This window comes from Montipora foliosa, chromosome 10 (assembly GCF_036669935.1).
Source record: "Montipora foliosa isolate CH-2021 chromosome 10, ASM3666993v2, whole genome shotgun sequence".
Lineage (NCBI taxonomy): Eukaryota > Metazoa > Cnidaria > Anthozoa > Scleractinia > Acroporidae > Montipora > Montipora foliosa.
In genome coordinates, this window is record NC_090878.1 from 18,274,805 (window position 1) to 18,289,804 (window position 15,000).

The 15,000-nt window shown below is 41.1% G+C and overlaps 2 protein-coding genes across 3 annotated transcripts in view; both read left to right on the forward strand.

Moving 5' to 3' along the window:
* Positions 1-15,000, forward strand: part of LOC137972582 (ER membrane protein complex subunit 1-like) — a 164,335-nt gene that overhangs the window by 77,760 nt on the left and 71,575 nt on the right. The window lies entirely within an intron of this gene.
* Positions 6,381-11,425, forward strand: LOC137973064 (uncharacterized). 2 transcript variants are annotated; one of them, XM_068819788.1, is made up of 2 exons: positions 6,381-6,518; positions 8,635-11,425. In XM_068819788.1, the coding sequence occupies exon 2, from the start codon at positions 8,651-8,653 to the stop codon at positions 9,605-9,607; it is 957 nt and encodes a 318-aa protein (XP_068675889.1). In that variant the 5' UTR covers positions 6,381-6,518; positions 8,635-8,650; the 3' UTR covers positions 9,608-11,425. The 2 variants fall into 2 exon arrangements, with proteins under 2 accessions (XP_068675889.1, XP_068675890.1); XM_068819789.1 differs by lacking the exon at positions 6,381-6,518 and adding an exon at positions 7,846-8,014.

The window sequence follows — 15,000 nt, forward strand, 5'->3', positions numbered from 1 at the left end:
GAGGATCAGTGGAATTGTATTATTAAACTGAAAAAGTGAGCTTGATAATGCAAAATAAGAAAGGAAGTTCATGTACTATTCGTTTAAAAGGGAAAACGAACGTGCAAATGTGACATTTGGAGCGGTCCGTAAGCAGGGTCCAGATGGGAAAATCCGGACCATTGGAGCGCGCGGAATTAGCCAATCACATTTGACCGCCGGGATGCTTGAGAAAACTGAAATAAAATAACATAATTTTTTACACACTTCCAGATTACATCCAGAAAGAACATGTACAAAGATAACTAATATTTTTGTGGTCTGCAGATGTGACCCGCTGGATGAGATCTGCACAGAACTAGAAATACTTCCGCAAAAAATCGGGAATGGTATGGACTCCAGGAGAACTGACCTGTCTCTGGCATTGCAAGAAAAAATATGGTAGTACACATAAACTAGCACAAAAGCTATTTGCAGTGCCGACATTGGTACTGTTTGCATTGGGTAGCAATGAGTTCATGGCTTTTGTATAAATCTTCCATCATACCTCCATCTCTTAGGCATCCTATTAATATCAATTAGTCCCAGAAGGGGTGGGGTAAGGGGGAGGCATATGTTGGGTATTTGACTTTTCGGAAGAATTTTGGGTCGAATTCTCTTCCCTAGGGTCCGCAAAATGGGTAAAATCAGATAAAATGTCCCCACCAAGAGCAAATAATATCCCTCCAAGTATCGCAGTCGTTATGTATTTTATCATTGATATAAAGGTGTCACGTTTTATTATTTCCTTCAACGTTCTGTGTATTCTGAGGCAAATAATATGAACAAATCTGAGCTATTACTAGCGGGTACTAGGATTACCCGTGTATTTTATAAACCAGTTGTTGTCAACCCATTATCAGTTTCGTTTTAGCCTGATGGCAAAAAGAGGTGAATCTTAGATTTAAGGTATGTTAATCGTTTCCTGGTAAAGCGCAGGATCAAGTACGAGGATTGGAAAACACCCTCGTTTATGTTTCGCAAGGGGGTTTTTCGACCTTAACAGTGGGTATCACAATGTCGATATATTCCAACCACAACAAACATATTTAGGTTTTTCATGGACAGCTCACAATGAGACACGCTATTATTATTTTGCAGTGTTACCTTTCGGCCTCTCTGTGGCCCCTTATATTTTCACTAATATCATTCGCCCCTTGGTTGCATGGTGGATAGCCAGCGGCATTTTAATTGTCGTTTTCTTTGATGGGGACTGGGCTATAGCTGACAATTATGATTTGACAAAGGCGATGGCAAACAGAGTTCATTCTGACATAGCTCGAGCTGGCTTTACCTCTGCATGTAATCAAGAATAATTAGGGATTACGTTTTTGCAAACGTTGGCCGTGTAGTACTTATATTTAGACAGACTTAACTGATTACAGTGTAATGTGAAGTGCGAAGTATCTACCCCATATGAACCATGTAAGCGTTAGCCCTACTGATGGAAATGGGCCCACACAAGGACAGAGAAAATCTCTGACCAGGGTGGGAATTGAACCCACGACCTTCGGGTTAGATTACCGCTGCTCTACCGACTGAGCTACAAGGTCAGACCGGAGCAGTCCTTGAGAATGTTATTCAATTATAGTCTGGGAAGCTACTGACAAAGTTCCTCACTTGGATTGGCTTAGTTTGGGATTCATTACGAACGTGAGGGTGCAAAGTATTGTCTACCACATTAGTGTTATTGAGTCTATGAATTTTAGAGTTTAGAGTAGGCCAGGTAGCTAGCGTCATTTATCGGAGAAATTTTGTCTACGGGGAGAAGTACAGGAAGGCTCTCGAGAATAACTACATTCCAAATGACACTTGCCGCTGCTAAGCATTGGGACGAGCCTCTTTCGTTAGATGCGTACACAGGCAGCCCAGGCTCGGAGGGTATTGATAACAAACTCATGATCAAAAAGATATTCACACGAAAATTTCTCGATTAAAAAAGTCGTACTTTATTGTCCTAGTGACTTTCTCGCTTTCAGTGCGGTTATTTGCGTGATTTAACCCGATTTAAGCGACTTTGCAGCTTCCTTCGTTGTCACTCATTCATCAGTCACGCTCAAACTCTGGCGATGACCACAAGGATAAATTTACTTCTCTTGATAAAGTTTCAAGGTCCAGCGAGTGTCCATTGTTGAGAAACGGCAATGAATATTCAAATGTTCATAATCCTTCGAGGCTCGCTTGCAGCTAATTTTAAGCGCTACCCGGATAAAATGGTACATGGATAACCAAGGAACGGCTAAAATCGTTGATGTGGGTAGTATGAAGATGGATTTACATGAATTTGCCCTAAGAATATAATTAGGAAGAATATAATTAGGAATATAATTGAAATTGAATGGACTCCTACGGATTCCAATAACAGAGCGGATTTTGTGAGCAAATTTGTCGATGTTGACGATTGGCAGTTAGAGACAAAGTTTTTAACATTTTGAATGATCTCCTGGGCCCTTTTACAGTTGATTGTCTCGCTAATTATTACAATAAGAAGGTCGCCAGATTCTTTTCCAGATTCTGGAATCAAGGGACCTCGGGTGTTTAAGCATTTGTCCAGAATTGGAAGGGGAAGACTTGCTGGCTGGTGCCCCCAGTGTATCTTATTTCTAAAGCATTGGCGTATTTGTTTTATCATGGAGCCAAGGGCACCCTCGTCGTTCCGCTTTGGAAATCGGCTGTATTTTGGTCCCTATTAAGCAGGGCGTATTGTATTTTTGTTGAAGAGTCAAGAGCCTTCGGTATTAGTTGAGCTCTGATACATCAAAGAAATCTGAACTCTATTTTTAATTGGGTTCACCGGTCACTACAGGGTCTACTGTTACCCTGAAATTAGATTTCTCCTTGCAAGGACGAGAGCGTCAAAGATTACCCGCTTGATAAGTGTAGCTATGAATCGTGGTCAGGAATTGGGCAATTATAATCTGAAACCTGAACCCTATTTTGGGGCTTTCGCGAGCAACTCAATGCAATGAAAGTGATGTTTTCCTCGCGTAACTCAGAGCCCGAGGGAACGACCGCTTGGTCATGTTGCCTTGAGAGGAATAAAGGGGGCGCACCCCCTTTTACTCGGTTTATCTTTACTTTTTTCTGTTTGCTATCTGTTTTCTTTTCTCTCAACAGGCCATTTCTGAGCAACTTAGCTAGGTTACAATTCTTGACTCTTTAGCTCATCTTAAGGCTGATTTGATCACTGACCAGCTTAGGTCGAGACAACTATCAACTACAAACAGATATCTTCTTAAGTCCCGAAGATGAGATGGTGTGAAGAGTTTGGTGTCTATTTTGTGTTGCCGTTGGAACCTGTTGTTCTAGCACCCTATTTGTCTCATCTGCTCAAGAAAAAAAGGGTCTCCCATATGGGGCGCCGTTTGTAAAATTATTATTTCGATCCAATTCACGCCGTTTTTTTCCTTATTTAATAAATCATTGAAAGCGACAGAAATGTTTTAATAAATAAGATCCAAGTTCCCGTCGGACGATTTATAAATAATCGACGTATGGGCAGTTGATTTATAAATAATACTTGGCACTAAAAGCATTATATACAAATCGTAAATTTTCCAAATGTCACTGAGATACCGTCTTATTCATATATCAACAAATTTGGTCAAATTTGTTATTTACAAATAATAACTTTCACCTCTGGGAGCAAAGTAATTATTTATAAATAATGACTTTGTTCCCAGGGTTGAAAGTCATTATTTATAAATAAAAAGCTTTAAAATACAAAGCAATATATGGCGTTCTTTCCTAAATTGAAGCTTGGATAGCAAGAGTACTTACTAAGATCTACTTTCTCTAGATAGTTTTAAACCGCGCGAAAATATCACTGTATTAGTAAGCATTACCGATAGGAAACCCGGGTATCTCGAGATGCGCAGAACGTATGCACAATAGCAATAGGAGGCACCGTCCTTAATTTCCCTGTTTACTGCTGCTGTTTGGGCGCGATCGTAAGGGTCTGGGACGAGAATGCTGGCAAACACGCTCGGTACTTCAATATTCGAGTACGAGTCAAACCGTTTGGAATCAAATCAACTCGAGTACGACTTGTCACAACCAAGCTCGATTAGAGTCGACGGTCAATAAACTATTTGCTCGAAGAGAAACAGTTTTTAATCCTCTGCTGAACGGGACCACTGACATGTCGTCTTCAAGTTCGGAAGAAGCTTATTATCAAAATTTTTAATCCTCAGCCTGCATGTCCATTTCGTCGAGCAGTCCAGCAACCACACCCAATACCCTTGTTTTGTGCTGCGGTAGACTGAAGTTGGTACAACGAGATCAAAGTTTATTGCTTCCGCAGCAAGCAAGCCTGAACCAAGCAAGTAACTCGGGTTTCTAATCGGCAGATATAGTCAGTACAGGACACCTTCTCTCTTGCAAAACGCAATGCATTGAGGCCCTCAGTAAGAGCACAGGGACAAGGGATTTGAAATGTTGATGATCTTATTCTTATGGAATTTCAATTAATTTGAAGGGACCGATACTTTCAAGAGGGCTGTTGTCTTCGGGAAGCATTAGAAAGGTCTTAAAATTAACGTTACTCTTGGGTGCCCCTACTTTCGGAATTCTACGTTACATGTTAATTAGGTCACATTTCGTGGAAAAGTAGAACAGAAACAAATCATGCTTGTCGACGGTTGTATCCCAAAACCAGTCCTTTCAATTCAATTATGTGTTTAGACTCTGCGTTAGATAAAGGAGTGTCAATTCCGAGTCATTAATGGAGATTTGACAAAACCGACCCCACTGTTCTGTTGCTCTGTCAAAAGTCATAGTTTTGTTTTAATTGCAAATCAAAGATAAACTTCATTGCCAAGATTCAATTATTATACGAGGGATGTCCGCTTAAGAGAAAGCATAAACAAAGGAAAAATCCAATTTTAATTTTAAAAATGTCCGCTTACTGGAATGTGTAAATACGGAGATTGATTGATAAAATAGGGAATTGAAAAATGTGTCTGTACGTAGAGCTTATTCTTCTGCACCACAAGCAAGGGTTTTGGCCTTGAGTTTCTTTTATGGTTGCTTGACTTTACTGGAAAGCATTATACCGCGCTTTCTAAGAAACATCCTCTCAACCAAATGACCATACAAGAAGAGGATTAAAATTTTCGATAATAAGCTTGGAAAGTGGAACATTTAATGCTGTTCAACTAATAATTGTCAGTGATTTGAGATCATAAGATTTTCGACATAGTAGACTAAATGTAGATAGAACTTTGCCTTTGTTTCAGCGGAGACAGTGAATGTGTTTAGTTCACGATTTTCACTTACTCCAAAACGTCAATTTGAATGAGTTATAGCTCGATTCAATTGTAATGTAATCGTGGAGGGTGAATTCGTGTGATTTTAACTAAATGAAAGGCTGCGACAGCTTTCCATTCTTCCGGGTTCTCTTGTTCCGATGTGCACATAAATCGAATACTAATTAGCCCTGGGCGAAATACTGAATCAGATGTTTCTCGTGCAAACAATGAATGGATAAAATGATATATGAAATTAACCATATACTGAACAGTTACTGCGGATATGAAATCAAGTCATTCTATGATCCTCGCAGTTATGGACGCAATTTTAGCAATTGCGTAGAGAAGCCTGAAACTTTAGGACTTCAAGTGACCTCGCGATACTGGTGCGACGCTCTAACCAACTGAGCTATGAAGCCACTGAAGTTGGGAGCTGGTCATTTGTGGGTTCTAATGTTCCCGTGAGGAATGAATCAATGAACAAAATGATATATGAAATGAACCACATACTGAGCTGCGGATATGAAATCAAGTAATGCTGTGATCCTCGTAATTTGGTCTGACAAAAACCTGAAATCTGAAAGTGAGACATGCAATAGTGTGAAAGTTCCTTTAGTATCTTTTAATTATTATTTTTCCAAGTATAAATTTTGCTTATTAATGAGGTCTAAGGTCGTCCAAAATATCATGTAGGTGCTTTAGACCACTTTCGATATATTAAAATTCAGTCCTAAACAAAAGGCATCATCTCGAGGCTCTGGGAAATAAACTCATACAAATCCTTATATTTATACCCCAGAGTTTCTAGATGATGTCTTTTGTTTTGGGACTCAATTTTAAATCGAAATTGGTCTATTGCAGCCGAAAATGTTTGCAACCCCGATCTTAACACCTGAATCACGTAAAGTTTTAATCTTTTTCTCGTTCACGGGGGCACTTTATACAAGAACTTTCCTGGGACAAAAACCATTTTCGCTGCATGGCAGGAGTGTTCATTATAAATTAAGTTGAATTCACTTTCCGTTTCAGCTTAATTATAACGCCCTGCTACAAAATGCAAGCGAAGCATCTTCATAAAGTCTTCCTTTCCAAGAAACGCCTTCATAATTTCCCTTATATAATAAGCACACGACTTCAAGCGGCAAAACCGTTTAGGTCTTTCACACGCTCAGAGGCTGGCTGACAAAGGCAGCAGCATAATCGTGTGGTTATCTAGCTTTCCTCGCTGGCAACAGAGAAGAGATAAGTGAGGTGAGTGACTAACAAAGAAGTCTTTCAGATCATTATTTTCGACTGATTTCGTTAAAACTGTTAATCACCTGCTACGGACGTACCGGAAAATGCGCTGAAGATCAACTATCTTAAACGTACACGAAATGTGTAAATTTGGAGTCCAGGCTTCATATCTAAAACTTTATCCTTGTAAGATTATGAAGACCGTGATTTCACGTCGCTTTACGCTCCCTTCAAATATTTCCTGACTTCGAGTTCCAAACAAAGAACAATGCGCTCACATCATGTAGAACAAAGCAAATTCTTAGAAGAGAAACGAAATCAATTTGAGAACCATTTTTGCAATCCTACAAGAAACGCCAGACAAGAAAACTGTAGCTAGAGAGCTAGAGATCTTGAAATCTTGAAATCAATGAACCTCTCACAATGTTATATATTTCTAGCTTACACGGGATTCTTCCACACATATAACTTTTCCTTCGTAAAAGCGTCGAAAGTTTTCCATGCGCATGAATCCTGGGGCGTTTTACGGATAACGTTTTAATCCCATCAGTACACGGGACTTAGATCAAACAGGAAAGTCCTACTCAACCCCGACAATCGTTTCTATCTTCTGGGCTGAAAATTTCAACTGTAACTACACACTACCTCAGTATCTGCGAGGTCGTCCCATAAGGAATCTAAGTCGTATTCATGCTATTTCGTGTCAAAATTGAGTTTAATAACTTCCCTTTTGAGGTGCATGATCTGCGTATACATTCCTTAGAGCAATGTTGACTTCAACGCACAAAACAGAGCTCGGGTTAACTCATGATATATAATTTGGTCAAAGAGCAATTTCCAATTGAGTGTTGATTTTGGTTTTGTCCCCATGGTATTAGGAGGGGGGGAGGAGGGGGTTGTGTAGGCGGATGCTCCCTTATGTTAACATGGGTGTGTATCGCTCCAAGGGGTATGGCTCTCCAGCAATTTTGGTCTAAAATCGGGACGTTACAGATTTTGACAATGTTGGTCCGAAAATGGGCCATTGTCTTTTCTGTAGTCTGAAGTAAGGTATAGAGTTTTATCTTTACAAGAACTTTGATGCCAAATCAGTAGCTTGTTTTGGTGAAAAATGGGGCACTTAGACCCTCTTCTTGTTGTCTGAAATAGGGTCTAGGGGAGGGGGTTGCATATCTACACTTTGCATTAGGCTCAAAAATCTCGCTCCACTTCCTGACCAAATCAGAAGTAAAACCAAAACCACTCGAGACTCGCTCGAATGCGTTTTCCCCCGCTAAGCGCCTGCTACTCGAATCTTCTTTGAATTCTAATTGATTCATTAATTGCCTTGTTTTCGTCTGTAGTAATTACTCTGAGTTACTGTGATGACGTTCGTTTCAGTCTTAAAGAAACTGAGTTGAAAATGCTCAAATTTGAATAGCTGCTGAGGGGGCAATTTTACGAGCTCTGATAGCAGACAAGCCCTTTTTATCCTGTTGCAGAGATTCAATACTTAGAACAGGACACTACTGGTTAGAAATTCATATTTTCGTACTTATACGTCAAGCAAAACATGCATGTTAATTAGGTTACATTTCGTGGAAAAGCTTAACAGGAACAAGTCATCTCTCGTTTTAGTTTAATTGGAACTTCCTGCCTAACACAAGATATATTTATGGGAACATAGAATGCTTTTCGAAACCGGGCCTTCAATGTCTGGCCGTTCGATTCAATTTCAAGTCTTTTAGTGAACTGTGCTTTGGATGATTGGAGCTTTAAGATACCATTTTGATTTACTCATTATTGAGTTGATAAATTATTCATAACGGCTTATAATTATTGTCTGCAAATTAATGGTTGTTAATTTCAATGTTGGAGCTTGTTCTGTGACGTACTGTTGACGGTCACAGTAAAGCTCTGTAAGAGGTTTGCCGCAGTGTGATTGCATTTGGTTTCTAATAGCAAAGTTTTAGCTGTCATTCAGACGCTGTCGCAGTTTTCCTAAACTTTCTCCAAGTGTTCTACCTACCCCTAATTCTTTCCTTACACTGAAAAATCAATATTGTGACTAAGAGCCCGAAATATTCATTTGAAAACAGAACAGTCAATCATTTGTGCCTCAATCAGTCGATGTTTGTTTCTCCGCTTTTAGACAATTCAAAGCTGCAATGAGTCACTTATCGATTTTGCTGCTGGTAATCGTCGGGATCCTTGTCCGTGGAGCATTAGTGCACAGTGATGTTTGCAGTGATTGCAGTAACTGTTGCAATGTCAACTGTGTTTCCAGTGAAATGCGCGTAGAGGAACAGAGCAAGGGGATCATTCGCGTCTCTCAGCTGTCCAACGGCGACACCATCCGTGGGATCAGGGGAACTGAGCGGATGCCTGGCTGGTGCAAAGTGAAAGCTGTTTATCCGAGGGTCCATACCGACAATTTCACAACCTACGATGGCTTCACAGAAGACCACATGGTAATTGATGCCGATACTGTTCGCCCGTACGGTAAGAAAGGAGAGGTGAAGAAATCTCGTCTGTTTACACTTGCTACCGAGTGCGACGCCGCATTAAACGCAGATGGTCAGGCGTTCACGCCAATCAGCACCACGTTCTGTCCTCATGAGCTGAGCTGGAGCGAGTATCTTCCTCTGATCGCTGCCATTCGTCGCGTGACCAACCGCACAGGTTACTTTTGGTATCTTAGCGACGCTTTCCATGACAACCAGACAGCAAAGGTTCCACGCTGGATTGACATGCTTCACGACATCTGTACAGAACTCTTGCGCTGCGCGCGTGAGGGAGAATGTCAAAAGTTTGAAAAAATCATGGAAGAGTTTGTCCACGAGCACTTAAACAGGAAGTATGTGGTAATGGTTGAGAACGCATTTCCCAACATGGGTGGAGACGTGGACAAAGATGAAACAGGCACAATCACTGAGGTGGTTCGCGAGAAAGGTACAAACAACGTTCTGCTTTTCTCGGCCGTGGGCTGTGCTGTAGCTGGGCTCTTGATCGCGGTCGTTGCATCGGTCCTTCTGTATCGCATGCGAGTGAAGGGGAAGCAAAAGGCACTAAAGGAGCCGCATCCAAACCAACCACCGGTTATGGTCCAGGATACCAAGGCATAGAGATGACACCAAGTTAGCACTGCAGCTTTGAATTTGACACCGTCGCATAACTAGTTTTCCTTGCCATAGGTCAGGAACGTACTTGTTTATTAATTGTAAGGGTGGTTAGTAAAAACACATTTTAATAATTTGATTTTTAGCAAGTAGAGGGAGGCAGCTTTGACACCGTCGCATTATTAGTGTTCCCTTCTCTAGGTCTGGAACTTGTTTTGTCATTGTAAGGGTGATTTGTAAAACAGCAGTCTTACCTTTTGATTTTTAACACGCAACGGCAGCAAAACGGAAACACATTTAATACCCTTAGGGAGCCATAGCTGTAACCTTTTTCGCTTGTACATTTTGTTTTCCCAATACAGGTCATGTGATAATAGAGCGTTTTCACATGACGTCACAGCGGCCATGTTGGTGTTCCAAAACAAAGAAATGGCGGCCATGATAATGTACCAAACTAATCCTCCGGGAATTGATCTCTACTTTTACGCAAATACTTTCCTTTGTTTCAGTAATTCAATATGGCTGCTGGTCACGTGAGTGAAAACACTCTATACTCAGAAGGTTTGGTCCTTTGTTTTGTTCATTAAAAATAGTGCATGCAAACATATTCATGCTTGCATGCACTCTTTTTAATGGATAAAACAAAGGACCAAACCTCCTGAGTATTATCACATGATCTGTATTGGGAAAACAAAATGTACAAGCGAAAAAGCTCTATTCAACACATTAATAATTGATGCATTGCCCAAATATGGTAATAAAGCTCTCGATAGATGTAGGTCTACATGACGTCTATTCGGCGATAGATGTAGATTTCGCAAGAAAATGTCAAAATGACGGACCGCCGCCGCTACACAAATGTTACAATTTCGGAATCTACATTTGTTATCAATGTGTTGAATTATAAAACAGTTATAGCGTTCAAGCTTGCGTGATATCGCCTAATTTTAGCCGACTCGGCCTTCTGCCTCGTCGGCTAAGTATAATAATTAGACGATATTACGCTCGCTTTTGCGCTATAACCGTTAATGCCTCCTGATATCCATCGAGTAGGTTTAGAATGGTGTGCCGTGAAATGATGTCGAAAACGCGTAAACGCGTCTGGGGAGCTTCACTTTAAACTAATGTAATGCGATTTCGTCAGTAGAACTGAGTGTGGTTGTAACGGCGACGGGCAGAAATAAGCATGCAATAAAATCATTTTCCCAGGCCCTCATGGCTCGGTTAATAGACGAGTTCTTTACCCATCTCCAGGTGGGATCCCCTCTGAAATGCACGGCTCGGGGAGATCCCACTCAAAAAAGGGGCTTTTCTTCCAGGCTAAAGGGTAAAAGGGTTAAGGATTTTGCAAGAATAAAAAGGGTTAGTAAGGTGGACATTTAGTGTTCTTAATGTGGTTTCCAAGTAAAAAGTTCTGTGATAGTGAAAACGACAAAAAATCTAAGGTAACACACGCTAATACACCGATCTCTTAATGTGATCCACCATCCCACACGCGCCTTGCCGTGGGAGAACAGTTTTGCTGTTCCTAACACAGTTCACCTCACGTCTCGTATGTGGAGCTGCCAGTTAAAGGCATGCCTAAACTTCCGCCTCGTATGTTAGCTACGCCATGCAGATGAAGCCTAGAAAGACCGAAACGGTTGGCCATGGCTGCTAATTGACCGGGTGGATTGCTTGTGTGCATGCGTGATGTGTTGGCCAAACCGGGTTAGCGTTAGGGTAAGCGTTAGGGTTAGGTTAGGATAATTGTATAATTACTGAACGTTTTATACCTTGTTTAAAAAAATTTGAAACAATAGAAATAAAGACACCAAGTACCTACCTCCTTGTGGCTGGAACCCGCTGACACTTTCGTTGCAGTGCTTTTTTCAACCTCGTTTCCAGCGGCCCGACATTGAACACAGACCAGTCTGTTTCCTCTCGGCATAGGCAGCCCAAGCTCGCGTCACTACAGATAGCCGTTGAGAATTTAAACGCGTTATAAGACTTTGTAAGGGAAATAAAAGACCGTCGATTATGAAGCCTAAAAAACGCTCAATTTAACGTTCATTCAATAAAAGGAATGAAAATGACTCACCTCTGGTGTATTCTTGTGCTTATTGGAGCTTATTTTATCGTTTCGGGAATTCCGTGTTTCCAATGTTTTAAGACGAAGTCAAGGCTGCACACTAAGATTTCGAACGTTGTCAGCTCAGGGGCGGTTTGCGACTCGAAAATCCATCCCAGCCAAGATTTTTTCGCGCAAAGCTAAAGCCACATCATTTGCGAACCTCCGTGAATGTTTCGTCGTCAAAAATCCCCACGCACTTGGCTGGAAATGAGCATTATCTGCTTCGATTCCATAACAGCTGCTGATAACCGCACGGGACACGGAGCTTGGGTCCGATAGGCTTAATAATCGACGGCATTTTATTTCTCATACAAAGTCTTATAACGCTTTTAAATTCTCAACGGCTGTCTGTAGTGACGCGAGCTTGGGCTGCCTATGGTCTCGGTTGCTGGATCGAGACGAGAAATTCTCGGAGCGCTCTGAGTTCGTACCATTATCATGCAAATGAAAACAAATCTCAGGTAGACCGGGTCCAGAAATTTGAAGCCTGTATGTTTTTGGGTCCACCGTATATTTATTTGACAAACAGCATTTCGTCCCGAAATCATGCACCAAAAAATTTCGTCCCGGTTTCATGTAAACGGTTGCAAAAGATTCATACCAGTAAAAGTTCATACAGGTCTGAGTTCGTCCCGGTCTCGTGTAAATACCCCCCAAGTCGAACCTCCAATAGCGTAGTTGGAAAAAGGATATTTTTTCCTACTGTTCACGAGCGATTTTGCAGGCTCTTATGTTACCTATTTCAGTAACGATGAAATAAGGTGTTTGGCATTTTTTGCTCATAATTTTTGTGAAGATGTATGATAAATCCAAAGTTTGTGGTTATTTTGGCATAGCTTATTCAATCCACGAGTTCCTCTATTTGATCAAGTAGTACATTTGGATGAAAAGGCGTTTCCTTGTAATGCCCTCTTTCTTAATTTCAACGCCACATAATCCTGAATTTCGGACTTCTGCTTTTCGGGCCTTCCTTCTTTCACTGTTTTTTTTTTTTTGTTATATTCTCTTTGTGATTTGATATAGCTACACCAAGGCCTAGTCTATCAATAGATTCCTTGGTTCATGGCGAACATATTTCATGCTGTGTTTGTGGCAAAGTCAGCCACCACTTTACTCAAAAATTATTTTCCGAGAATTATATTTATTTGAACTACGGAGAGAATCATTGCAGTTATTCATTAACATTAAATGAGCAGTAAGGAAAGGAAAGATTTTCAGGCTTTCCTTTTGTCACTGCTCAAGAAACCTTAAATTTTGCCTGCAACACACTCAACGGTTGAAACATGGGTGCGTTGGTTAACCATTGTGACTATAAGCTTACAACGAAGTGAATAAGAGATACATCAGGTAACGTCCTATATGTGCCAAAGATGGACACGTAAACTCTAAAAACCCTCTTGTTAGGACAAATAGGGACCGTGTACCCCCGACCAAATGTAGGGGTACCACCTTTGGGGTTTTAAGGTAAATCTATATACGACGGAATGAGAAATAAATCAGATAACACTAATTACTCAATAAAAATAAAGCTAATGCGAAAGTGCTAGTGGCAAGGCTGAGCGTAGAATGTCACAAGTTTCTCAACCACCTCTTTTTACAAACGTACCACTTATGAGCCCACGTGTACCATGCTCGCAGCTAGTTCTCTGTTCCGTGTCGGTAAAATGTTGATTTATGTCAATACCGATTATCACAAATTACATATTTTGCCTTCACTACAAAACCGAACACACTCAAAGGTTGAGCCATGGGCGTGTTGGTCACCCTAGCCCAAGACAGAAAGCAAAAGGTAGGCCTTGAGCTCACAGAGACAGATCCTCAGAATCTTCGAGACTGCAAGAGAATCCTTAAGAACTGTTCTTCGCCGTAACTGAAGCCCAGCGACCATGGCGCTGAAGATTCCTATCCGAAAAACCAGAGCTCGTGGCTAAAGTAGCTCCACCTGATCTAGCTGAATGAGTACTAAACCGACTTAGAGATATCAGGTACAATATTCGCGAAAGACTTGTTAAAAGACTGCCTATAGTGGAAAGACTAATCGGCTTGTTACTAGAGATAAGGCGCTTATGATTGCCTGAAGCTGATATGGCCCCAAAAAGATACTCATCTGAATTCACAGGAATCTGGACCTTCATCATACACTGTTTAAGTAATTTAAAAAAAGAACACGGACAGGTGTTAGATGAAGATTCAGCAATAACGACCGATCTGCCCTCCCTCAGCCGGTCAGTCTTGCTTTTCTCTATGCTGATTGTAACATGACCCTCGTTAAACTGAACATCCCTGCTACAAATAACGCATAACTTCCAAGAAAATGCGAGAATGAACATAAGTAAATTTCTTAATTGCAAAAAGTCGTCTAGATTAGACACTGCAGGAAGAAGCATGAGGTGGTGGTTTTCCAGGGGTTCCTTTCTATTGGCTATTGGCTGACTGGCAAGGCGAACAGCTCCTTCTTTTACAGCAATAACTGTAGGGTGTGCTGTTGGTGAGTCGAAGCCTGCAAGATGTATCCACTTGGACGCGTAGAAGGCGCAGTTGATGGTAGCGACGGACTTGAACAACTCGAGGAGGTATTGCAAGTACATGTAGAAGGCACAATCAATTGGTCTGACTGGAAACTCCGAAGTAACCAGGACATCGTTAGCAAAGGCTTTCCACGTGTTAAAAGCTCTCAAGTAATTTTCACATGTCCCAGACCGTCGCTTTGGAAGCAAGTACGGTGGACTTGCGATTCTCTATTAGCTGAACCACCCTAGCAGAATTTCGGCCCCCTGAAGACCAGAAAACGGAAGTGAAGATATCTAAGGATAAGAAAGGGGCAAAATATCAATATCAATGAGACAGAGAGCAGTGCACACAATGCTAAATCTATGTTTAACCCATTGTCCAAAAACCATGCTAATCTAATGGGCATATTCCTCCAGAGCGTTTTCACTTCGGCAACGTAATATACACCTCTACGGTATAAAAAAGCATGTGATAAATCTTCACTCTAGGGCCTCTCCTGGATGCCTCTAAAAGGCATAACACGTTTAACTTGATATTACTAACAAATAATAGGCACTTCATGCAAATACGAATCCACACATAGTGAAAACAGCTGCAATCTCTAGCTCGAATGTAATCAAGCACAAGGAACTAGACAGCTTTTACGAGATAATTCGGAATCCAATCTGGGAATGATGCTCAAGTCAAGATGTAGAGCTAAAGAAACGAAAGCCAATGGCTTGCTAACAAAAATAGGGTTCTCAGCTCTTCCTCTAATGAATAATAAGTTAGGCAG

What these genes read in the sequence shown, in the direction of transcription:
- LOC137973064 (XM_068819788.1), top strand. Translation starts at nt 8,651, where the DNA reads ATGAGTCACTTATCGATTTTGCTGCTGGTAATCGTCGGGATCCTTGTC.